The sequence below is a fragment of the Aedes aegypti genome, chromosome 1 (assembly GCF_002204515.2).
Source record: "Aedes aegypti strain LVP_AGWG chromosome 1, AaegL5.0 Primary Assembly, whole genome shotgun sequence".
NCBI classification, from domain to species: Eukaryota; Metazoa; Arthropoda; class Insecta; order Diptera; family Culicidae; genus Aedes; species Aedes aegypti.
The window spans coordinates 146554029-146581844 of record NC_035107.1 but is presented as its reverse complement, the minus strand read 5'-3'; the positions used below and the strand labels follow the sequence as shown (position 1 = coordinate 146581844).

General features: G+C 43.4%; 1 protein-coding gene across 1 annotated transcript; it reads left to right on the top strand.

Moving 5' to 3' along the window:
• The first annotated feature begins 223 nt into the window (after positions 1–223).
• On the top strand, positions 224–27509 carry LOC5576006. Its single transcript, XM_021850272.1, has 5 exons — positions 224–683; positions 744–938; positions 14847–15550; positions 25098–25166; positions 25227–27509. The coding sequence occupies exons 1-5, from the start codon at positions 552–554 to the stop codon at positions 27328–27330; spliced, it is 3204 nt and encodes a 1067-aa protein (XP_021705964.1). The 5' UTR covers positions 224–551; the 3' UTR covers positions 27331–27509.
• Positions 27510–27816: the final 307 nt, after the last annotated feature.

Here is a 27816-nt window from a genome sequence, read left to right as displayed (position 1 = left end):
TCACAAATTTCATAACGCTGAAGGGGGTGGGTGGGTGTTCTGCTGGTGTTACGGCTCATACCAAATTTGTAGAATATTCATACAAAAAGCGTTACGAGGGGGTGGGTGGGTGTCAAAAATTGCTATTTTCAGCGTTATGAAATATGTGAATGAACCCTTGAAGTAATATGTGGTAATGTTATTTATGTTCTACATAAATAAATAAATGATTTAAATTTATTCCAGTGTATGCGTACGGACCAGGCGAATTAAAGTTTACCTTTTCATTTGAGGGACTTTGATTGCGGGCGAAATTTTGCGAGCGAGAGAAAAAATGAGAAACATCGGGAGAGAATTCGCTCGCTGGCGAAAATATCGCGATCGCACAATCTCAGCGACCGTTGACAGAAAGAAAAAGTTTTCCGATATTTTCTAGCGGGTTTTTGTTTGTATCCGGAGTAATTACGAGTTTTTCATAGCTGTTAGCCCATTTTGGAAAAGTTCTGCGCCAATTCGAATCAGCAGGACGGAGTTCTATCTAGTGAGTTGAAGGAAAAATGACCTGCTGAGCGATGGACAAGCTGCAGGTTAAAATGTTGATCAACGACATCGAAAACAAGGACGAACTCTTCAACGTTATTGTCGGAGAATTGCGCTGCCATGGGATCAAATATCGCAAGGAAAAGCGCACCAAAACCGGTCAGGTAGGGTCGGATTGTACTTCGGATCCAGGATTGAAACCTAATATTTTTGATCATCTTCAGGATAAAGGCCGATGTAAGAGAATTTTCAATGTGCCGCTTCACACCTTGGAGCTGACGGATGTAATTCTGGCCAATGGGGGCATAGCCCAGGTTCCCCTTTTCGTATCGGATGCCTGCCAGCGCGTTCTGGAGCAGGTAAATACCGAGGGATTGTTCCGGAAGGCCGGGTCGTCGAAGCGGCAGCAGGAAATTAAGGTACGTTTGTGGTCTTCGTTTTTGTGTTAACCTTTACGTACCCAGTGTCAGTCTGTTTGAGAAGAGTTCCAAATCTTCAAGTGCAGTGTCTCAAATTTATATTCACACGGTATACTACATTGAGAAGGTGATATATTCCGAAAACTGAGAGCTACTTGACGACGTCATTCCTATCCACCTCGAACAAATTTGTGAAAAAAATGATCTAGTGGTCCGGAAGATATATGGTACGATGCTAAGACAAGACGTGACAGGTCAAAGTACAAAAATGAAACCAATTGCCTGTCAGAAAAGACCACTTCTCATTGGTCGTTTTGGCAAAGGCCTATACTTTCACATCGTTGAGTTGGATTGCAACAGGGCACTTTGTTGCTAGCCCGGCCGTGTTGCTAGATCCTAAATTAGAGTGTTCATCGAAAGTTTGATTTTTTTTTTCATGAAATCCTTTTATTTCAAATCTATTTATATTCGATGTTAAGTTTACCACATGTGCTCCTACAATATTAAAATACATAAAAAAATACGTGATTGAAAGCAATATAATGGAAATTGTGTTAATTTGCTCTAAAAATATCGTCGGTTTTGAATATAATCGTGAGTTTTAAAAATAAAGCATCCTCTATTGCAGTCAATTAATGAAGCGTGCAAGAAACAATTAAATTGTGAGCCTTGATATTTGAATTGTTTCACAAGATTTACTTAAGAAGAATACTGGTAGCACTGGCTTTTGTATAGTCAATGTTATCGACTGAAAAACAACTAGGCAGTCTTAGTTGAGCTGTCACGTCCTGTCCTAGGTACGATGGACCTATGGACCGATGCACGAGTTCACTATTTGACATCTGAGCGGTGCCGTGTTATTTACGTGACCATGGCAACGAGTGAATTCGGCACCGCTCAAACGTCAAATTAGTAAACTCGTGCATAGGTCCATGGACCAGTGCACGAGTTCACTATTTGACGTTTGAGCGGTGCCGTATTATTTATGTGACCATGAAAACGAGTGAATTCGGCACCGCTCAAACTTCAAATTAATGAACTCGTGCATGGGTCCATGGACCAATGCACGTGTTCATTATTTGACGTTTTAGCGGTGCCGTGTTATTTATGTGACCATGGAAACCAGTGAATTCGGCACCGCTCAAATGTCAAATTAGTGAACTCGTGCATTGGTTCATAGACCTATGCACGGGTTCATTATTTGACGTTTGAGCGGTGCCGTGTTATAACGTGACCATGGCAACTAGTGAATTCGGCACCGCTCAAACGTCAAATTAGTGAACTCGTGCATTGGTCCATGCACGAGTTCACTAATTTGACGTTTGAGCGGTGCCGAATTCACTTGTTGCCATGGTCACGTAAATAACACGGCACCGCTCAAACGTCAAATAATGAACTCGTGCATCGGCCCATAGGAGTGACGTCACATGTTTACAATCAAATTTGATATTTACATCAGTAAAGAGCGGCGCGGTAAATGGCTGGGCATGGCGTACCATTGGTACCTCGCGTACCTGCAGGAATAAAATAGACCCCTTTGTGCGGTCCTTAGCCTCTTGCCCAGCAACTCCTATCCCTACCTCCTCGTGGTACTGGCCGGGGTACGAGTAACCTTGGGGAAGATCGGGTAACCAACCCCCGGTGGGAACTTTGGTCGTATGCTGACAGGGAAGGGGGGGTTTGCTTTTGCAAACCTGGAGCGTCTGTACTCCACGTTAGGAGCGGCTCACAACAGCGTCTGTTCCCCATGTCAGGGGCGGCTGATCATCGTCCGAGTGCCAGAGAAGGACTCTAAGCTAAACTGCGCACTATGGCCCTCCGAACATTTAGGGGGAATGGTCCTCCGGAAATCTAGGGGGTTGGTGTCAGGCCCTGCGAGCCAGCCGTAAAAACACATCAGCACAGGAACGTCAACGAGAGAATACGGACCGGAACAATCGGCAAAGACCACAGCGACGAAAATGGACTAGCGATTGGAAACTCGGTACGTGGAACTGCAAATCTCTCAACTTCATTGGAAGTACTCGCATACTCTCCGATGTACTGAAGACCCGCGGTTTCGACATCGTAGCGCTGCAGGAGGTGTGCTGGACAGGAGCATTGGTGCGAACGTTTAGAGGTAATCATACCATCTACCAGAGCTGCGGCAACACACGCGAGCTGGGAACAGCTTTTATAGTGATGGGTGATATGCAAAGGCGCGTGATCGGGTGGTGGCCGATCAATGAACGAATGTGCAAATTAAGAATCAAAGGCCGATTCTTTAACTTTAGCATAATCAACGTGCATAGCCCACACTCCGGAAGCACTGATGATGACAAGGACGCATTTTACGCGCAGCTCGAACGCGAGTACGACCGCTGCCCAAGCCACGACGTCAAGATCATCATAGGAGACTTAAACGCTCAGGTTGGCCAGGAGGAGGAGTTCAGACCGACGATTGGAAAGTTCAGCGCCCACCGGCTGACGAACGAGAACGGCCTACGACTGATAGATTTTGCCGCCTCCAAGAACATGGCCATTCGTAGCACCTATTTCCAGCACAGCCTCCCGTATCGGTACACCTGGAGATCACCTCAGCAGACAGAATCGCAAATCGACCACGTTTTGATCGATGGACGGCACTTCTCCGACATAACCGACGTCAGAACCTATCGTGGCGCCAACATTGACTCCGACCACTACCTGGTGATGGTGAAACTGCGCCCAAAACTATCCGTCATCAACAATGTACGGTACCGACACCCGCCCCGGTACAATCTCGAGCGGCTGAAACAACCGGATGTCGCCAATGCGTACGCGCAGCATCTTGAGGCAGCGTTGCCGGATGAGGGCGAGCTCGATAGGGCCCCTCTTGAGGACTGCTGGAGGACAGTCAAAGCAGCCATTAACGACGCTGCCGAAAGCGTTGTCGGATATGTGGAACGGAGCTCAAGAAACGATTGGTTCGACGAGGAGTGCCAGGAGGTTCTAGAGGAGAAGAATGCAGCGCGGGCTGCAATGCTGCAGCATGGTACGCGGCAAAACGTGGAACGATACAGACTGAAGCGGAAACAGCAAACCCGCCTATTCCGGGACAAAAAGCGCCGCCTGGAAGAGGTGGAATGCCAAGAGATGGAGTTGCTGTACCGTTCTCAAGAAACGCGGAAGTTCTATCAGAAGCTCAACACATCCCGCAAAGGCTTCGTGCCGCGAGCTGAAATGTGCCGGGATAAGGATGGGAGCATCTTGACGGACGGACGCGAGGTGATCGAAAGGTGGAAGCAGCACTACGATGAACACCTGAATGGCGCAGAGAACACAGGCACAGAAGGTCAGGACAGCGAAGGCGATGGCTACGTCAGCACAGCGGACAGCGGAAATCAACCAGCTCCCACGATGGGGGAAGTTAAGGATGCCATTCAACAGCTCAAGAACAACAAAGCCGCTGGCAAGGATGGTATCGGAGCCGAACTCATCAAGATGGGCCCGGACAGGTTGGCCGCTTGTCTGCATCGGCTGATAGTCAGAATCTGGGAAACGGAACAGCTACCGGAGGAGTGGAAGCAAGGCGTTATATGCCCTATCTACAAAAAGGGCGACAAACTGGAGTGTGAAAATTATCGTGCAATCACCATCCTAAACGCCGCCTATAAAGTGCTATCCCAGATTCTCTTCCGTCGTCTATCACCTATAGCAAACGAGTTCGTGGGAAGTTATCAAGCAGGTTTCATCGACGGCCGCTCGACAACGGACCAGATCTTTTCCGTGCGGCAAATCCTCCAGAAATGCCGTGAGTACCAGGTCCCTACACACCATCTGTTCATCGATTTCAAGGCGGCATACGATAGTATCGACCGCATAGAGCTATGGAAAATCATGGACGAGAACAGCTTTCCCGGGAAGCTCACAAGATTGATCAGAGCAACGATGGACGGTGTGCAAAACTGCGTGAAGATCTCGGGCGAACACTCCAGTTCGTTCGAGTCTCGGCGGGGACTACGACAGGGCGACGGACTCTCGTGCCTGTTGTTCAATATTGCGCTTGAAGGTGTCATGCGGAGAGCCGGACTTAACAGTCGAGGCACGATTTTCACGAGATCCGGACAATTTGTTTGCTTCGCGGACGACATGGATATTATTGGGAGAAAATTTGAAACGGTGGCAGATTTGTTCACCCGCCTGAAACGCGAAGCAACAAGAGTCGGGCTAATGGTGAATGCGTCGAAAACAAAGTACATGCTGGTTGGCGGAACTGAGCGCGACAGGACCCGCCTAGGAAGCAGTGTTACGATAGACGGGGATACCTTCGAGGTGGTGGACGAGTTCGTCTATCTCGGATCCTTGTTGACGGCTGACAACAATGTTAGTCGGGAAATACGGAGGCGCATCATCAGCGGAAGTCGTGCCTACTATGGGCTCCAGAAGAAACTACGGTCAAGAAAGATTCACCCCCGCACCAAATGCACGATGTACAAAACGCTCATAAGACCGGTAGTCCTCTATGGGCATGAGGCGTGGACTATGCTCGAGGAGGACTTGCAAGCTCTTGGGGTTTTCGAACGTCGAGTGCTAAGGACGATCTTCGGCGGCGTGCAGGACAACGGCGTGTGGCGGCGAAGGATGAACCACGAGCTCGCTCAACTCTACGGCGAACCCAGTATCGTGAAGGTAGCTAAAGCTGGAAGGATACGCTGGGCAGGGCATGTTGCAAGAATGCCGGACAACAACCCTGTAAAGATGGTGTTCGCCACGAATCCGGTCGGAACAAGAAGGCGTGGGGCGCAGCGAGCTAGGTGGATTGACCAGGTACACCAGGACCTGGAGAGCGTGGGTCACAGTCGAGGATGGAGAGAAGCGGCCATGAACCGAGGGAATTGGCGAAATATTGTTGGCGAGGCTTTATCAAGATAATTGATGTAAAGCCAAATAAGTAAGTAAGTAAGTATCAGTAAAGAGCCTGCCTTGTTACTTTTATGCCGTGCATATTCATACATGACACTGCTTTCACATCAAGTTGGTAAACAAATATAGGGTAGAAGTACCGATTATGGCAATAGTGGGAACAAAAAGATATTTCTTATTGTTTCACTAGAATATAACGGCTCATATTCACAGGAACGATAAACCTTAGTTTTTGATGATAACTAAACTTTGATAGGAACACTCGTGAAGTACACGCTAAGCTCTTACGGTGAATTTCACCGTAATCTCAACAGCTGAACAGTTCGGTGAAATAAAACACCGTTAGGGCAAACGCTCCCTTAGTGGAGGTAGCTCCAACAGTGGAGGTAGTGTGTTTTGACATGTTTCGCACTTTTTTATGGCTATGTGATATTTTTCTATGATGTACGATGTGAAAATGATACAAGTTATCGAAAAATATTCATGAAATTTAACCATAAACCTATTTTAAACAATGATTTTGCTTAAATTTTTTGCTCCTTTGCACCTATAGTGGTGCATCAGTACCTATAGTGGAGGGTCCCATAAGAAATCAATGGTTTGCGCCACTAGAGGAACCATTCTTAGAACATACCTTCACTAAAGGAACAGTGTTCCTATTGTTGGTGCAAGGCTTTTTGCAGGGAAATTTCAAATGAATCGTGATTTTTATACATTTGAATGATAGAAGGATTTGAGATCTAGCGATTGATACGCTAAAATCATATAATTCATGATTTTATCACCATGTTTTAGCAGTTTTCGCTTAGGTGCACCACTAATGGTACATTTGCCCTACTTCGTCGGAATTTAACGGATTCCGGTGATTTTTTACCGAATACTGTGAAAATTCACCGTACTCCGTTAATTTATTTTACCGAACTGTTCAGCTGTTGAAATTTCACAGGAATCCGTAAAATGATTTAAGCACAGATAACAGATGTTTATGTCCGAGTAGTGTGTGATCCTTTGACCGTGACGCTTGCTCCTGCCGGGGCAGGTGATGCGGTCAGAATCGATCATGTTACGTGTGTAGTGTAGTGAAAGTGTGTAGTATTTTGCGGTAAGCACAGTGCTGCGACAGGAGAAACAGCGTTACATCCTGGTAAATTCATTCTTTATTATTATTTACTCACCTATTACCCTATGAAACTAAATACGTGCCAGGGTCGAAAATTTAATTTTCGATTCGGGAAGTATAAAAACATTTCAGATATCCATTTGATATATGGGTGTTTTATGCGGGGCTTACTGTATATGAAAATGACCTCAGAATGTGTGTGTATTTACTGCCATTCTTGAAATGGGTCGTTGGAATTTCAGTAGAGCTATCACCTTTCATCTCCTGGGCTAAAATTGTCTGCAGATATAAAGATATCGAAGGGTATCAATAAATACATGCATACAATTTTCTTCCATAAAAGCACTGCCGGTCAGTGGGAGGTGGATTGTATATACACACACACACACAGATAACAGATGTTTATGTCCGATTGTAAAACTGTGTAAAACAAATAATGGTGATTTTAAGTGGCAACACAAGTAGCAACAACGTGGTGGCGCTGTTATCGATAAGTTCCCATGGTGATGTCTGTGGTGAATATGAAACATTTCAAGATACTTATATTCACCACTGATTGCAGCAATACGTTGTGTGGCGGCGCTAGTGTTTTCAACGTGTTTTAGTTTGAATACTTACACAAGTTTTCAGAAGATTTTTGTTCTAGCATAAACATCTGTTATCTGTGATTTAAGTGTGTAAGCTTCGAAAAATGACTATTTGAAAATTTGGCTTACACATATGCACTCAAGCAAATGGACTATCTATAAGCATAAGAACCCCTTATGAAAATTCGCCACAAGAAATCGGGTTGAAATTCACAAATTTGCCTTATGAAACCAAAATTTGGAAACAACAATATTTTTCGCGGCAACCTGGATTCGAACCAAGAACCTTGCGAACGATAGGCTCGTGCGTACACCAAGCGCCTATCGACGCCTTGATGTAGGGTGATGCTAGAACGATGTATAAAGCGTTCGTATTGCAATAAGGCAAAATGTATGAAATTCGATAGTCCAGTTCGCTGCGTGTACCAAAAGTGTAGTTAACTTTGTGGATTTTGTTTTTGAGTAGATGCTACATGTAGTAAAGTTCAACGCTTTTTTTCCATACCACCCAATGTGTCGCCTGATGTCCAATCACTATTCCTTAGGCTCGCATCTCTTCAGAATAGGTTTCGCAGATAGCAATCGATGTGGTTGTGTCGAAGGTTACCAAGACATAATACATGTCGTCTGGTATTGCCCCCAACACAATATTGCCTGAATCGATTCATGTGAATCCCTCAGGGCCCGAGGAAAACCAAAACACACCAAAAAATAATCCATGGAAAGTAAAGAAAATTACTTGGTTTTTATATTGTTAGAAATATTTTTACAAGTATTCCATGTCAAATCCTTGAAAAAATGTTCAGAACGCTTCCGGATGAGTTTTAAAATAATGTTTAGGAAAATAAATATGGACATCTCCGGATGAAACATTGTTTGAATTATACTTAAAATCCATTTTCCAATTCCAAGAATTCCAAAAAGAGCTTCGAGGCAATTTTTTATGCTATTTCTAAGGGAGTTTCTAAGAAAAATTAAAGGAATTTTAATATGAAGCGCTATAGGAATTTTGTTGTTCTGGGAGAACTTCATAGATAATTTAGGGAACTCAGGTCGATTCCGTTTATTGGATCGGTCAGAGCAAAAATGCCAATCAAAGGGACCACAACGAATCGATTCTTCAGGATTTTTTCAATAGGTAAATCTCTAAGGCTTTAAATAGACCCGTCATTCAACATTGAAATAAAACGCGTTTAGGACTTCACTTAGCCTACTATGAAAAAAAGGGTGGATATCTTGCATAGTTTTATGTTTAATGCCAAAAGGTTACAGAGGCAGTGTATAATGATCTTTCTGACGTGAAAATCGTGAATGAAGTGTTAAGAATCGGTATTGTCAGTATAAGGGAGGAAGCCCCTGATAAAAAAACCTAGCTACGCTCATGTCCATCGCCCCCTTAAAATTCCATGTAACCATGTAACACGTCAAATTTTGAAGAACTGGAACAAAATAAAATGACCCGATTTTGTCAGGTTCCCCATTTCGTCAGCCTAAAATTCATCGGAGGGCTGACAAAATCGGGTCCTTACTGTACTCGGTTCGTGGCCGCATCTCTCCATCCTCGGTTCTGCCCCACGCTCGCCAAATCGATACGCACTTGATCCGCCCACCTAGCTCGCTGCGCTCCACGCCTTCTTGTACCAACCGGATCCGACGCGAACTCCATATTTGCAGGGTTGCTGTCCGGCATTCTTGCAACATGCCCTGCCCATCGTATCCTTTGGCCACCTTCTGGATACTGGGTTCGCCGTAGAGTTGGGCGAGCTCGTGGTTCATTCTTCGCTGCCACACACCGTTTTCCTGCACACCGCCAAAGATCGTCCTAAGCACCCGACGTTCGAAGACTCCATGTGCTTGCAAGTCCTCCTCGAGCATCGTCCACGTTTCATGCCCGTAGAACTCTACCGGCCTTATGTGCGTTTTGTACATGATACATTTGGTGCGGGTGTGAATCTTTTTTGACCGCTGCTTCTTGTGGAGGCCATAGTAGGCCCGACTTCCACTAATGATGCGCCTCCGTATTTTACGGCTATTGTCAGCTGTCAGCAAGGATCCAAGGTAGACGAACTCGTCGACCACCTCGAAGGTATCCCCTCCTATCGTAACACTGCTACCTAGGCGAGCCCTGTCGCGTTCGGCCCCACCAGCTAACATGTACTTTGCCTTGGACGCATTCACCACCAGTCCAACCTTTGCTGCCTCGCGTTTCAGGCGGGTGTACAGGTCTGCCAACTTTTCAAATGTTCGGCCGACAATGTCCATATCATCCGCAAAGCAAACCAATTGACTGGATCGCATTAAAATCGTACCCCGGCTGTTGAGCCCGGCTCTCCGCATAACACCTTCTAGCGCAATATTGAACAACAGGCACGAAAGTCCACCACCTTGTCGTAGTCCTCGGCGGGATCCAAACGCACTGAAATGTTCGCCTGAAACCAATTTTGCACACCCTCCATCGTCGCTCTTATCAGTCTCGTGAGCTTCCCGGAAAAGCTGTTCTCGTCCATGATTTTCCATAGCTCTACGCGGTCGATACTATCGTATGCCGCCTTGAAATCGATGAAAAGGTGATGCGTTGGGACCTGGTATTCACGACATTTTTGGAGGATTTGCCGTACAGTGTCGATCGGCCGTCAACGAAGCCGGCTTGTTAACTTCCCACGAACTCGCTTACTATAGGTGATAGACGACGGACGATGATCTGGGATAATACCTTGTAGGCCGCTTTTAGAATGGTGATCGCTCGAAAGTTCTCACAATCTAACTTGTCGCCTGTCTTGTAGATGGGGCATATTACCCCTTCCTTTCACTCCTCCGGTAGGCATTTTTAGGGTAGTAGATCAGATAAAACGTGAGGTTATGAGTCACCACTAAGTGATGATTGTTGCCAATAATTAATTTATTGATACGATCACATGGAATCATATTCTAATTCTTTATGTACGACATTCATCTAATTCGGTTTGTCTCGAGTTCGTCAAAAATCAATTGTGTTCTGGAGTTATTGTTTATTTGAAGAACTGGTTTAATTTTACAGAAATTCTGCCACAAATTTAGCCTGAATTTCTTTTTTTCGTTTGTTTTCCCTCCCGTTGGTTATGCGACCTTGCCGCGATGGGAGGGCATAATCCATTAGCCAGGGTGTCCATCCATCCGGGAAATCCGGGAAAAGCGGGAAAAACCCGGGAATGTAAAATGACCGGGAAAAATACGGGAAATACCCGGGAATTTGGAGAACTTACCGGGAAATCATATATTTTAAACATAAGAATACCGGTTTGTTCCAATTTCAAGCACTATAGGTTTTCCATGATGTGCACAACTTTTTGTCAACTCGTACTTCGCATCATTAGAGTGTCGTATTTCTCATGTATACCTAAATGAGCTAGTGTGCCATGCGATATTTCATATCGCAGCTCGCAGATTATGTGAGGCACGAGATGTAGATACGTACAAAATATATCTTAGTGAGCGAGTCTCATAAGACATCTCGTGAGGCTCGTCACATGCGTTACTAGGAGTACTTTCATGCAGTTATGTTTACCTAGTACAATAACCCCACGGAAGCATGCGGCTTCGGTCTAGGTATGCCTCTTCTTCTTCAGTGTCCAGCCCAAGTTTTCAACAATCTCAACCGCGTGGAACCGCGTCAGTGCTTTCAAACTGGCTAAGGGCAGTTTAATCCATGATTTAATCCTTTTCCTTTACTTCTAAAACCTTCACCTGCGAGTCTCAAATGCACTGTCCCATTGAAATTTTCTCATGAGACGACGCATGAGCCAGTGCAGATGTGATCGTTTGAGCTTGTACATTGCTACATGAGATCGTAAAAAATGTGTCTCACCATAGCACGTGCTCAAGCGCGCGATTATTTTTGTGTGCTCATGACAAGCTGATCTCAAGCTCTTAATATGAAGCGCGTATACATGATGTCTGCGCATCATGACTAACTTTTGGTGAGTTGGTATAGAGATAGTCAACGAATGAGATCCTTGAAAAAAATCTAGAAGGGGATATAGGGATTTTTGGCAAGGCTCTTGGCGGTATGCTTGTTAGATTTCCATTTCGATTCATGACAAACTTTTAATGAGATTTTTGCTAGAATCCTAACGGGAGTCGTGCCAATGATTGACCAATTTCTTGAAGTTCTTTTTAACACTGTTTATGAGTAGATTGCTGCTTACGAGATGCTTAGAACATTCTAGAACATTTTGCCTAAAATTCTTAGTACATTTTTAAACGCTACATATGGAACATTTCTTGAGAGATTTACTGAAGTCTTGGAGCGATTAATTAAGAATTTTGCGCGGATTTCTGAGGTTATTGATGACACTGATTCTCGTTGAAGTCTTTTCTGGACTAGTTTGAAAAGCTCTTGATCTATAACAAAGTACGTATGAGGTTTCTAATTAGATTTTGTATGGTTTTCTGCAGATTTACAGCGATTTTTTCCCATAATTCACAACACATTTATTGTAATATTTATTATGAATTTATGACAAGATCTTTAATGGATAAATAAATAGCGGGATCCTTTAGGTTTTCTTGGCCAGATTTTTGATAAGTTCTTCATGACATTCTTGGTCAAATCTTCGATAGATTGCTTGGGAGATGCAATTTTGGTTATGAGTCAAACATTTTAGCCAGGTTCATAGGAGAACAATAAAATATTTTTTGAGATATCGTTCTAGATTTCTCCTTGGATCCAACATGAGTTTCACCAGATCAAGGTTTTACCAGGAACCAGCAATGGATCAAATCTTAACGCGTATTTCCGAAGAGATTTTTAGATGATAATGGGTTGGCCGTTGAACTTTGCTCTTTTTGGAAATATTGTCTAAATACATAACAAAATCTCTCTGAACTTCCTATAAATTCTAGGGGTGTAATAGGGTATATACTTTTTTCTGAAACTCTTTCAAAATTAGTTTTCGGTTCACAGCATTCTCTAAATTTAAAAAAAATAATCATTAACAAGTTAGATTGAGGCCTTCAATTTTGACCATCTTGTATGAAAAAAAAAACGAAAATATCAAGGTGCAAGATCTTTTAGTCATCCGTTTTTTAATCTTTTGGGCATCCGGGAAAAATCCGGGAATCGGAAAACTGATTTTGAATGGACACCCTGATTAGCCCATATGATGGAAACCAAAGGCGTAACCTGTAGTGGTGGTATCACATTTTGGCATATTTTGCTTAAAGCCGCGTGTGGCATAGACGCAATAATATCTCTGATGTGATCCAACGGACATTCTGCGTCATTGATAGAATTGATGCCCATTTCAAATAATTAATCTATTCGAAGTGGACATTAATAGTTACTATTGGTGACGTTCAGTTTGCCTTTTGCTAACCAGAATGATCCGTAGCCACTCTTATTATTAGCTAGCTAGATACATCGTTATCATATACGACGTAGGGAATACTTAGGAACTCTTAGGGAAATGACTAGTAGATTCACTGAGCAGAAATAAGTGGCGACATTGGTTTTTACATTGCCATAATAAGAAATACCTCTTTTGTAACAGCGGTATATATAATCTAATTCCAGCTTCATTTTCGCAAAATTTACAAGTAGAAAGTAGGCGTTGTGAAGCATTGCATTTGCCACCGAAAAGTGAATCATGTAGGAGACTGTAATAAAAGCGTAAGGTAACTTTACTCTTCAATATTCACTATAAAAATGACTATAAAAAGTAAGACGCTGAGATCGATCATTAGGGTAAACTTGCTAGTTTCGAAAAATTGTTGAACAGACAAGGAATGCGACTTTTTTCTTTAAGGATATATGAACGTAATGACCAATAAATACTTTTAACAACAAATAATGAAATTAACTAGAACTACTACTAAACAGCCTAATTTTGTTAAGACTTGACGACAATTGACATTTAAGACTCTAATCTTACGTAAAAGACAAGAGTAATCAGAATAGCACTTGAATGACAAATTATTCAAAACCATTTCGACTTCAAACAAGTTCTGATGGAGCTGCTGATTTTCACAATGCTTCCTTTCCTCAGAAGCTAGGGAATATGGGTACTTTTCAAAAACTATCACGTCACAATACTAATAAAAAAACAGTGTTCATGTGGGCACCTAGTCCGTCTGAGTAATGGTCCTGGTAGAGGGGAAACTTGGCAAAAGCCAGAGTGAGGGTTCAGCCTTGACAAGTTAAGCTGAAGCTGTCAGGCAGCTCCGAAAAAAAAATCTTTTTTTCGTTTGTTTTTGTAGTGTGTATACCGTCAGAACGTTCTAAAATTCATTCACGATTTTCGCTACAATTGTGTCTACAACCAAAAATTTTCCCTTGATATATTCCACAGATTTAAGATTTATTAAGAAACGCTTCCAGTAATTCGTTTTGCATCTTTACTTCAAAATCAAATCAATGAATTTTTGCCAGTAGGTTCCTCATGACCCGGAATTTGGCTAAAAATTATATTGCGAGTTTGTTTACCAAAGTTCATGTAGGGGAATTTACGAATTCTCGGCAGTCTAAGCCGATGCCGCGCTTCTCTGGTGAATTTATTTGTTCAGTCTTGGAAGTCTCGTCGTCGGGAAGCTGACAGAACAAAAAATCATCTGAATATATAGAATAGTTTTGATAGAAAAAAACTGTATATTCGGCGTTTAAAATTTGTTTGTCGATAATAGCTGAGTGGTGCCGAAGCCGTAAAATGCCCTATTTGTTTTTTTTTTCGTCTGAGATCAGAAATATAAAATAGTTACCTATATCGAACTAATGTTCTTCTAGTAAAAAAATAATAAGTGAAATCTCCAATGCGCGATCTTTTTAACCATTTATTACAATCAAGTCTCACCACGGACACATAACTATTAAGAAATATTTGAAATTACTGCAATTCTTTAAATTCTATATTCGTATTTTCATATCTAGTTATTTTTATGACTAATACTTGTAGTTTTCAAGTCACTTTTTGGTCACTATTTTGGTCAATTTGGTCACTAAAGTCACTATTATCTTGCTGTATGACTGCTACCAGCCCTGCTGACGGCGCTTGAGGCCTCAAATAAACGTTGAGGTAAAAAAAAGTATAACGATTTGACACATCGTATTTAAGCAGGGTTTGACTCCATCGGAATACGGAATAAGTCCGTAACCTTTAGATGAACCGGTTTCATAGTGTGGCTCTTGCAAATTGGGATACTTTTGGATCCGATGGCATTCATCTACAACAAAAAATCGTATGGAAAATTAAATTTCAACAGCTTATTCAAGATATGGAAACCCTCAAAGACAGACGTGGGATACGCAAAGGTTAAATTAATTATGTAAAATGTCTTATGTTCTAGGCTAGTCTTGAGTCTGGACATCCTCTAGGGAAATCGCATCACGTCATCGATGTTGCCAATATACTGAAAACGTTTTTCCGCGACCTACCGGAAGCTCTCCTACCGCCGGGAAACATTCAAGAAGCGCTCATCCGTTGCCTCATATCAGGAGAGCATAAAGTGTACGATCTCATGATCACCTGTCTGTTGCTTCCCCCAATCACCTTGAACACGTTGGCCTTCTTCATGCAGTTCCTCCATACCGTTTCCTTGCATGCGTCCGGTAACAAAATGACCATTGAGAATCTGGCCATAATTCTGGCGCCAAATCTGATGCCTATAGTGGAAATGGTTCAACAGAGGCTGAATAGTCACGTCAAAGTGATTCAACTGTTGATTGAGAATTCGCATCAGATCGGCGTGGTACCGGATGCAATTCTGGAAAAACTCAACGATTCGATCAGCTTGATTCGCCAGACTGCGGCTGATTCTGCGGCCAACACCACCGATAAGAAGAAAAAGAAACGAAGGAGTGGTTCACTGACGAGAATGTTCCATGGCCTGAAGAAGATTGTGGGTGCCATTGGTTCGTCTGAAAGCTTGGACAAGACGGACGATTTCACCGAGAAGGATAGCAGTATGGCAGCAGTGGCCACACCGTGCCTGAACAAATCGTCCAAGAAACGGAAGGTGACCGATGGAATGCCGTTCAGTGCGAAGAAAAAGTAAGTTACCTATTTGAGATGCAGTCATACAGTTGTAGCTTAAAACCATTTTACTAAGAAAGATATGTTCGCTAATTTTTTTTATAGTTTTAGCATATTTTTTATAGTTTTAGCATATTGAGATTTTGCGTTTAGAGTTTCATTTTACTATTCAATTTCATGAATTACGCATTTGCGGAACTGACATTACTGAATCGCCTGTCTCTAGCGAATTAGGAGTCGTGAGATCGATTCTCACCGAGAACACGTGTAACTTTGTCGTAAATTTCGAGCCAAATTAAAAGACATAGTGCTAAGCTATCGCTACTGCAAAAAAAAAACATTAAGACTTGAATGAAATAGAGACCAAGTAAGTAAAAAGAGACCTGCTACCAGCAATTCACTGCAATTTTTCAGATAAAAAGTTTGAGTATAGCATGGAATAAGTTGAATTTGGATAAATTGAGAGTTTTCTATGATTTTGTCATAACTATTTCAAATTTCCTAAAGTTTTTTTTTTCCATAAATTGGGTTTATTTTGTCTGGGTAGTGCGTGGTCTTTTGATTCGGTTGTATGTTCCGGAGGGACGAGGTACGGAATCAAGACCAATCGTGTTCGGTTCGTGTTGATCAAGTGCGGAAAGCTTCGTGTTCAGCCGAGGATGAAGTACCGGTGAGATCGTTTCATGCTTATGATAATTCATTTTTATCGTTGCAAAGCTACATTTTTTGTTGGAACGTAACTTTTTTTTTTTAATTTTCAAACATACATGATTCGTCATTACATGTGTCGACAATACCCTTATTTCTGTTACATACACTTTTAAAATACGCAAATCTTTCTGTCTTCGTCATTACTACAAATAACCTTTGGATAGTTCGATATTATGAATGTCGATTTTTTATAATTTCTTTCAATATATTTTTACTGCGATACAAATATGCAACACTAGTTATAAGTGAAGGTCGTATTTTCCCTCCAAATCCATGGATCGCATCACCGACCAAAGGACACCCCCAGATCTTTTTCCTCCCTCACTAACCACACCTGTCCCGTGATGATTGTAGAGATGCAGAGGTATTCTCGGTCTTTAGAAGCAACGATCATTACACAATAACGTTTCTTCCCCTTCCTAACTGACTGTAAGGACTTGGCCGGCGCCGTTATTGATCAATAATATGAGAGCTGTTAAAAAAGCACTTCGAGAATATGCGGAAAATGCCATCCCTTATTCATTTGGATCGAAGTGCAATTCTTACCATTTCGGATCAATCACGGAGTAGCAACCATTGACATGTACAGTCAGTCTATGCTATGCTATGCTATGCTACAAATTGGGTTTATTTTGTCTGTGTATTTATTATTTCTTTACTTGGTATTACATCAATTATTTTTATGTAATCTCCTTAACGATGTTACACCAATTAACTCGGACCGTGTCTGTGTCTCTCACACTTTTATTTCAGCCCACGCCCTCCAGATTCTGTTGCTTGATCAAACAGCCTCGCTCGCTACATTCCACGCCTTCTTGTTCAAACAATCCAAGCGCTTGTAGGTTGTCTTCCAACTTCATGTCTTTTTTGTTTTTTACAAGGGGAAAATCTGCAAACAGATCCCCTGAGAAGGTAACTCAGGGAATGCGGGGATGACGCACCAACGATGACCCTCTAAAACCAGCCTATGCACTGTGCTTGAGCAATTCTTTAAGAATTGCTCAAGTGGTGAACAGTGCATCGACATGACCCTTGGACTCAACCCCTTATCTCCCCGGAACCACCTTACGGTATTTCTTCGGGGACGGACCAGTGCCTATAGCACAACACGTGTAGCAGAAGTAGCCTAGGCAAACCGCTTCTCCTAGCCGACTTAAGCAATGTTACAAGGGACCAGCCTCGGCAGGGCTAATCCTCTGCAGCCAACTCTTGGTCGGCACGCCATAGGCGCTGTAATTCTAATTTAATGTGAGTGACAGCCGTAGTTACTGCATTCCAGCACTCGGCATCCGCACACATTCTCTCTATTATATTGTCGGGGGACGTGTCCCCTCCGCATGTAGTGAGCATGCGACCTCTCACAACAATGAAACGGGGGCAATCGAATACGACATGCTCCGCTGTTTCCTCTACACCAGCACAATTGGGGCACGCAGGAGATTCTGAGTGTCTGAACCTATGCAGGTACCGTCTATAGCAATTATGTCCTGACAGAAACTGCGTCAGGTGGAAGTTCGCTTCCCCATGGTTTCTACTATACCAATCTGACACATTTGGTATTAGCCGATGGGTTCATCTACCCTTAGTGGAGTTATCCCATTCCTGCTGCCAATTTCTGAGCGTTTCCTCTTTACACGTGTCGCGGACTCCTCTGGTATCCCTTTGGTTGAAGGATTGAACATCTTCCTTGATGGTGAGCCCGATGGGCGTCATCCCGGCTTTGATGCACACGGCCTCTTTAGATACCGTCCGGTATGCACTTGCTACTCTTAAGCATATAATCCTGTACGTGCTTTCCAACCGCTTTAGGATTCTGCTCGTTCTAAGCGCTTTTGACCAGATTGGTCCTCCATACCTTAGTATGTATAGCGCCACGCCTACCAGTAGCTTGCGTTTGCTGGCAATTACAGCAGAGCTGTTAGACATCATCCTCGAAAGCGCCACTATAGCCGTAGATGCCCTTTTACAGTCATATTCAACATGGCTAGCGAAGCTGAGCTTGTCATCGATTATTACCCCAAGATGCCTCAGGGATCGCTTGACTCTATGGTGCAATCACCTACCGACATAAGCGCCCGTTGCTCGGACTTGCGGTTGTTGACCACCACCACCTCAGTCTTGTGACGGGCCAGTCCTAATTTCCTAGATTTCATCCATTCCTCAACTATGGAAATAGAGTGCGCTGCTGTCAACTCTACTTCCTCCTTCGATTCACCATAGACCACTAGGGTGATATCGTCGGCGAAGCCAACAATCTTAAGGCGCAAGAAAAAATGACACAAAAGTCAAAACTGAAAAAGCAGTTCTCTCTTTTCAAATAGACAAATCGAAGAAAATAAAAACACACAGCTCTTTGATTTGCCAAATAGAAAGGCTGTGTGTTTTTATTTTCATCAATTTGTTGATTTAAAAGGAGAAAACTGCTTTTTCAATTCTGACTTTTGTATCATTCTTTCTTGCGCCTTAACACCCGTCGGAAGGGGCAGCCTCAGTACGTCATCGTACATCGCATTCCATAACTCAAGTTGGGTCGAGTTACATCGCGCTGACGTCCGCCCGCCTGGTATTATACTATAGCGAATCGATTATTAATCGCTATGAGTATAACCGTCATCAACGCGCCAGTTCATGGTACCTAAAAGGTTAGGACTACAAAACGTCACGTCTATAATCGATTCTGCGCCATATCTGCGGAAGGTACTCACTGTACCCACATTTGCCAGCTCTAAATTTAATGCGGCCAGGGATTCCAACAATAGCTGGCCTATATTAAATTGGTGCAGCGGCTACCCCACTCCACTGCCCATGCATTGAAGTCACTACTGGCTGCCGATTAGCTAGTTCGGCTATCATCCTGTCGACCATGTGGGAAAATTCCTCAATCGACCACCTTGGGGGTGCGTAACAACTGCAATAGAACACGCCGTTGATTTTAGCTATCGCAAAACCTTCATTTGAGCTAGAGACTACTTCTTGGATTGGGTATCGTCCTGTCATCCCTATAGCTGCTAGCTGTTGAAACCTATCCGCAACCCAGTTCCCGTTGTTGGCTGGTATGCGGTATGGGTCCGATAGTAACACCACGTCAGTCTTTGTTTCCGAGACTGACTGCCAAAGCAGCTGCTGGGATGCATCACAGTGGTTTAAATTTAACTGTGTTACTTCCGTTTTGGCTGCTTTGATACTCCGCTTGTGCCCGGACATTTGGGTCCGCCCGTTAAGTGTCCGTTGTCTGCTCTGTCGACACATATTAGGCACTTCGCGATTTGCTTACAATCGCTTGCCCTATGGCCTTCGGTGCCGCATTTTCTGCACATCTTGCTTCTGTCGGGACCATTGCAATTCCACGACTTATGGCCCTTCCCGAAACACTTGAAGCAAACTTCAGGAAGCTGCTCAGCCGGCAAACCGACCAGCCTACCTTGAGTATGCCCAAGTTCTTCGCTTTGTTGGCCTCTGCGGCCGGCAGCCTGATCACCGCCACCTGGGTGCCTTGCGGGCCCTTTCTAAGGTGGATGGCCTTACTGGCTACGTCGATGTCACACTGCTCTTTCAGGGCAGCCGAGACCTCCGCTGCGTCGGTGACCTCATCCAGATTTTTACACTGGAGAGTCGCTTCAGCAGTAAGGGATCTTACATCAACCTCATCGCCAAGTACTTCTTGTGCCAGTTGCTTATAGACTGCACCCTTTTCCTTGGCGTCCTTCTTTAAGACTAGGATCATTTCACCAATCCTAGTTCGCCTTATGCTCCGCACGTCTGCGCCCAATGGCGATAGCTTCTCCGTGCTTTGCATCGCCTTCAGAATCTCGGCGTATTTCGCTTCCTCCGTTTTGATAACGAGGGCTTCGCCTAAATTCCTACGTTTCGCTGTTTTCGGTTTAGCGCCCTCGGGTTCATTCATAAATTTCATAACGCCAAAAATGGCCATTTTCGACACCCACCCACCCCCTCGTAACGATTTTTGTATGAATATTTTACAAATTTTGTATGAGCCGTAACAACACGAGGACACCCACCCACCCCCTTCAGCGTTATGAAATTTGTGAATGGGCCCCTCCTTGGGCTCCGTTTACAGTTTCCTCTGTTTTTTTTCTTATTTCCAGCTCGTATCCACTTGAGTGCTTCGTGAAGCCCAAGCAGGACAGTTCGGTTTTGCGTCGTCCGATTGATTTTGGTGACGGATTCGCGCGTTTTTGTTGCCGGAGAATTTTTTTTCCCCTGTTTTGGAGCGTCTTGCTGGGTAGTGCTTCGTGAAGCCCAAGCAGGACAGTTCGGTTTTGCGTCGTCCGATTGATTTTGCTGACGGATTCGCGCGTGTTTTCGTCGCCGGAGATTTTTTTTTTTTTTCACCTGTTTTGGAGCGTCTTGCTGGGTACGTATTTGGGAAGGCCCAAGCAAGACGGTTTATTTTCGGGACGCCAAGAAGTTTTGCTGTCAGTGTCAGTTTTGTGTTCAGTCGAGAATGGATTACCAACTGGTGAGTTCGTTTCATGCTTATGATAACACATATTTTCTTGAAAGCGTAACTTTTATGTAATATTAAAACAAACTTTGTTTGGTTCGTCACTATATGTGTCGGCATTATGCTTTTTTTCTTATACAATTTGAATATACATATATTTTTCTCTTTTTGACATTATTAAAAATTATTTATTTAAAATAATCTTTTGAATTGTTCGACATTGTGAATGTTGACGTATTTTCTAAAACTTCTACCATATCGAGACAAAATGTAATTTTCAAACAAACTATGTATGGTTCGTCACTACAAGTGTCGGCATTATTCCTGTTTCATATAAGTTAAAATATATACATGTAATTTTCAGTTTTCGTCATTAATAAAAACGTCTTTTGAATTGTTCGACATTATAGATGTTGACGTATTTTTCCAAAAACTTCTCGAGACAAAAATACAAAACTAGCTTTAAATACAAGTCGTATATTTCCCCCTTGTCCATGGATCGCATCACCGACCAGACGTGACTCCCAGATCTTTTCCTCCCTCACTAATAAACACCCTTCCCGTGGTGATTGTGGAGATGCAGAGGTATTCTCGGTCTCTAGAAGCAACAATCATTACACCCTAACATTCCTTCCCCATCCCAACTGACTGTAAGGATTTGGCCGGCGCCGTTATTGATCAATAATATTAGATCTGCTAAAATTGCACTTCGAGAGTAAGCGGAAACTCCCATCCCTTATTCATTTGGATCGTAGTGCAATTCTTACCAGTTCCGATCAATCACGGAGTAGCAACCATTGACATGTACAGTCAGTCTATGCTATGCTATGCTATGCTATGCTGCTATTTCCAGCTCGTATCCACTGGTTGCTGTTGCCTAGCGCCCGTGGTTCCTGTGGATGCTCTTCCTGGTTCGGGTTATCCCGTCGCTCCCTTTTCTTGGCTTTCTTGGCCTTAGGCTTGGTGTTGGCCTCTCCTTTGTTGCCATGTCCTCTTGATCGCGGGGCTTGGCTCGTGTCAGCTTTTCCGCTCTGGAGGACGGCCGCTTAGATCACTTTTCCCTTAGCAACCATACGTCTTTTCGTCACGTATTCATCCCCGGAAGCTCTCCTCTTCCGCATCGCGTATCGAATAATATCATCAGATATATTCGCGTTGCATGTGAAGGAAAACACTTCGGTCTGACACGACCTAGTGTCTTTTTGGCCTTCTACCTTGCCAAGTTGTTCTTTGGCTTTCTCGTAGTCCTGCTTTGCAGCTAGGACTAATTGTCGCAATTTCAGTAGACTTGTTTTCAAGTCTTTGCTGATATTGGTTTTGCTCTTAACAAACTCGATGATGACATCAAGTTGCTCAGCAGCTACCTGCATTTTAGGGAGGTACTCCCTATTGCGAGCCATGGCCTCGATTAGTCCCGGGCCATCGGTCACCTCATATGTTGCACTGGAGCGGCCAGTGCCTGCCATCGTCACAGTATCTAGGCTTTTGCCCACACTGTTTTCAATAAAGATGATCGCCTCCTTCCGTGGCGGGAACCTTAGCCGGTTACTGATAGGTCTAGAAGGCTCTCCTTCACATTCCGCTAGTTGTTTGTTTTGGTTGATCATCTCTTATGGGTCCTCCTAAGAGCCGCTATCCATCTCCGCTGGAATAGTGATTGTATAACATTTGGCGGTAATCCACTTCGCGGTGTAACATTTTGCGGTCATTACGCGGTACGACATTTCGCTACTAGTACCATTTGGCGGCATGTCATTTCGCGGTCAGTACCGTTTCGCGGTGTACCGTTTCACAGTTTGTACCGAGATGTCTCACATATCTTAGCAGTGCAATTTGAAGGACTATCTGTGTTCAAAAGAAGGGTAAATCACCGATAAAAATATATGATAATGCCGACAATTTTCGGTGCAACTCGTAGGAAAAACTACACCGCGCAATGGTATAGACCGCGAAATGGCATACCGCGAAATGGTACTAACCGCAAAATGGTAAACCGCAAAATGATACAGACCGCGAAATGGTACACCGCGAAATGGTTGACCGCGGAATGATTTACCGCGAAATGTCGGACAACTGGGGAATTAGGTACTAAGGCCTGCCACGGTTTTACGGGACGGGGGCAGCCTGCGCCATTAACCCACTCACCGTTTCGGGCCAGTGTCACCCGACCCTACTAAAGGAGTAGAATGGTCGCCGTTGTCCAGTTGTCGTGCGCTGCCAGTATACATAATTGGGGCCGTACTGGCGTTGGTCCCAATGTGCTCGAAGCACTCCTACTCGTAGTTCCATGCCTTGTCCGTTTGTATCGCGACCAGTGTGCCATAATCAGGATCTCACTGGCATCAATCCTGATGTGCCGGTTGGCACTCCTGTTAGTTTGGGCTAGGGTACTTCAAGCGGCACCGGTCGCTGTGTCAGAGTTGCATTCGGATTCTTGTGGTCTTTATGAAGGTTCATCAGAGCCCACTGCGAACTTCACCACATCCTGGGCAACTCCCCAACTTGCAGAGGTCCTGACTTTCGTCCCTGCTGCCCCAACAGAATACACTGTGTAAAACGCGTAATGCGAAGCCATAAGTGTGAAAATTTAAAATAAATTACAACATCCACTCTTATTTAGCCTCAGGGTTGAGACTGAAGAAGGGCAGCCGATTATCTCGGAGAAAGACAAGGTCACCTGCACCATTGCTCCGGGTAGCACAGGAAGGGCACAATACTGTAGGGGGCGCCCTGGTACTCCACAGGCTCCGTTTGCGGTTAGGTTTTTTTAGACCCCCTTAACCATTCAATCTTAGGCGAAATGGTACAGCTTAAAGCCCCGGGTAGAGGAAAATAGCAAACGAATAACAAAATTTACCATTAAAATAGAATGTTTGAATAGCAAAATTTGTTATTTGTTTGTTTGAAATAAGAGATAAAATAACAAAAATAATAACTGAGTTTGTATGGCATAAAAACTAAATCATAACATATTTTGCCATTGTAATAACAAAATAATAGTAAAAATATAGGCAATCGTAAATAACAAAATATGTAATTATTTTGATATTAATAACAAAATAATAACTAAATAAGCTATTCACGAGTAGATCAAAATAATGATAATTTTAGTTCTTTGACTTTAATATCTAAATTTAGCATGATTTAAAAATGAACTTTTAGCTTTCCTGCTAAAAAACTTTTGCTTTTTGAATCTTTAATGAATATCATACAAATAGTAAAATGAGCTATTATGGCAAAATTTGATATTGGTTTGTTCTCATGAACTATTTAAATAAAGTTTTCAAATATCAAAATAATGACATATTTTACTATGATGGCGATGTTTGTTATTCTTTAGATATTCAATGTTTTTAGTATTTTTGCACAAATAGCAAATTTTACCATGATAGTATATTTTGTTATCGATTAGTTATTACATGAATTTGAAGTATAACATATCAATGACAAATTTTGCTATGATAGTATGTTTTGCTATTGATGCGATTTTTATTGTCATAGATTAATAACATAATAATGGTTAAACTAGATATGATTGCAAAATTTGTTCTTATTTTACCATTATTTTGTTATTCACCTCTACCCGGGGCCGCATGAATTAGGGGTCACCTGTGAGGTGGGCTTTTACCACCGGAACAGGCAGCCAATTTAAACAACCGCTACCGAAACTACACGGCTATCTAGGCTGATTGGGAAAAGGAAGTTTACACCTGACGTGCCCAACAGCAACCCCGCAAAGATGGCATCCGCGTCGAATCCGGTTGGTACAAGAATTCGCAGCGAGCTAGATGGGCGAGTTGCCACTATTCGAATACGACACGAATGCACCCTGTTGGTGTCAAGTGTCGAAGGTAAACAAACAAACATAACTACTATTCGAGTATTGTGGCGTGAAATTATTTATTTATCTGTTAAGATAAATTAAATAATTGAAATGAATATTTCGATTCGGGGCCCGTAGTGGTAAACGCGCAGCTATTCAGCAAGACCAAGCTGAGGGTCGTGGGTTCGAATCCCACCGGTCGAGGATCTTTTCGGGTTGGAAATTTTCTCGACTTCCCAGGGCATAGATATACGATATACGCATGCAAAAATGGTCATTGGCATAGTAAGCTCTCACTTAATAACTGTGGAAATGCTCATAAGAACACTAAGCTGAGAAACAGGCTCTGTCCAGAGCAGAAAATAAGAAGATTTCGATTAAAAATTATCAATATACCGAGAAAAGCAAGAATTTCGAGTCGATTCTAGTACACGACACTGAAGATGGCCGAATACAAATTCTAGTGGAATTAAATTCAAAATATAGCATTATGATTATGGATTAAAGCAATTAAAGATTTAAAAAATCAGTGATTTCTCCCTAATAAATTATGCTGTTCGTTTTAGGAAAGAGATTGTGTCATCGCTTCCCGATAGTCAGGAAATTTTGCCTTACACTCCGCTGGCTTTGATGAAGTAAGTGCTTGTCTATCTCAATTCAAATTACATTACTTATCAATGCTTTGGTTATTGCAGGGAGACGAAAAAATCTCGTCTGAGCCTCGGCGGCAATAAGAACAAATCCAGCAAAACCGGTTCTCGCTTGCTGCCGAGTACTTCTGTTACTTCCATTGTGGACAACAAACCGATGGAACGCCGCTGGAGCGTGGTCGGGGCGCCGTGGGCCCGCAAAAAGCAGAAAAATAATGGCAAGACCACATCAGAGTCAGGCAGTAAAACCGAAGAAGAGGACGAAGTCGACGAGGAAAAGGGTTTGTCGGGTTTATCACCGGTCATATCGTTGCCAAACCTGGCTACACCAGAAATTGAACAGGAACGAGAGCGATTCGAAGCGCAAATTTTGAAGATGCCCATGATGAAGGGGAAAGCCCTGTTCAATGACGATGATGATGACGAAGAGAATTCCAACGATGATCGTAAGCATGATAATGACGAGGAATATATGCGCATACCGAAAAGCGAATACGAAGCCATCAAAGAGCGTGTAACAGCAATTGAAACGCGAATATCACAAGAATTCGGTAGTATCATAGGAGGAGTGGTGGACGACAGAAGGCAAGTGATCGACAATATAGAACGAGTGGAGGACAAATATCAGCAAACGTTGGAACAGACGGAACCCATTGAAGCGAGTTGTTCCAGTACAGATCAACTGGCCAAAAGGTTGAGTCGTGAATTGAAAATTCGTCGCAGTGTGGAGCATAAAGTGATGCGTTCACCAAGCGCTCGCAAGATTGGAACCATCAGAAGGCGTTCCAAGGAAAATGTCCGACTGTCTCGTAATCAATCGTGGCACGTGGGATCCAACAATAGTGCCTCCTCAGCAAAGCCAATGCCAGCTTTGACATCAGATCTGTCTTTTTATCCTAAAACAAACCTCAAAAGAGGTCGTCCGAATACCGTGCAGTCCGGTCTAAAGCAACCCGATCTGAGTCCCGTGAAACGCGAAGACAATTCCATGTTCGAATCTGGACAGAACATCACCGACGAGGAGAAGCAAGAAGAAAAGTGGACCTGTGCCAAACGCTTCTTCGGTGGGGCCGACAGTCAACAAAAGGTATCAATGGATACAACTGTGGTCAACACATGCGAAGTTTTCAAAACTCCAGAAGTGGTGATCGCAGTCCCACGAAGGGCTTCCATAAGATCCGGTGGTAGTAGCAAGAAAGCAACGCCACATTTCGTAACTCGAATAGAACTGGGTGAGGCTAAAACTCCTATGCTCCCTCCGGAGGTACCTCCTCGAAAAACTCCATCCAAAACTCCAATGCTTCCTCCCAAGACTCCCGGTCGACTGGATTCTACTTTACTGAAAACCCATCTCACGCCGCTACAAGAACTGCAATCCGGCCGGGCATCAATCGCTCGCTTGCGCAGTCAAAACGCAGGAATGGTTATGGCCAAAGCCAAACTCTTCGATGGCATGGTCACGAATACAAACCAACCCAACCGTCGTCAAAGTAGTAAATTCGTTATGAAAAAGAACCCCGATGGGACGAAAACCATAAATCCGCTGATGCACGTCCCCGAGAAGATCCAATTGCGACAGGTTCAGAAAGTCCGGACGGTAACCTCGACTCATAACATAAAAAGTCCCCGTCGATCAACGCCACATAAACGGGCCTTGACCAAATCTCCACATGGCGGAGGAATAAACCGACGGGAAAAGCTTAGACTGGCAGGCAAATCCCCCGGAACGAAAGCATTCAGTTCGCCACATATCATACGGAAACTTCAGGACCAGTCCAAAACCGCCGTACCAATCAACTGCGCCAACGCGGATCTCAAATTGTACTTTTCACCGAATCTCTACGATTTGGACAACAAAACCCCACACAGCAAGAAACATTACGGGCGAAATTCTCCCCGAAGGATCATCAACACAACGCCGCATAGCCGAGAAAACAGACCGATCAACCCATCAGGAGGACGCCAGCAGACGCCGATGAAAGCTACGCCTCTTTCCAAGCTGGCGGTCGCTTCAGCGGTGAGTAGCACAAAATCGCCAACCGTAGACGGTTTATCTCACCAACCGCGACGGGAATCTCCGCGATTACTGGCCAACTGTGGCCCCTCCAGTCGTAGATCAACTGCCGTAATGTCCATTGGGCGTCCCTGAACGTATACGTAATGTGAGTTGGATGTGTGTATCCTTACGCGTAAGTTTTGTATGATATAAGATTCTGTTTTTCTTCGATGATTTTGCCCACAAAACGTACGTAACTTTAGCTTGATAAATGTTTAGACTGCCATCTTATAATAAATCTGAGCTTTTAATTCTTGGTGAATTGAAAATTATATCACATCCTTAGTAGCGACATTTAATGATCGGTTTGTATAACATTCGTCCCATTTTCGAAGGCGATTTGTTATCTCAGCTTTTGCGTATCGTGACTGTTCAGTAGATAATGTATTACCAAATGGTGAGCTCGTTCCATGCTTGTGATTACACGCATTTTTTTATCGGGACAATAATACATTTATGTAATTGTCCAACAAATTGTGACTGGTTCGTCACTATTGTTCCGTGTATCGAAACAACATCGCAGACCTAGAACTTCATCATAACAACCTATCGTTTTGTAACTTTGTCATTTTTGATAAA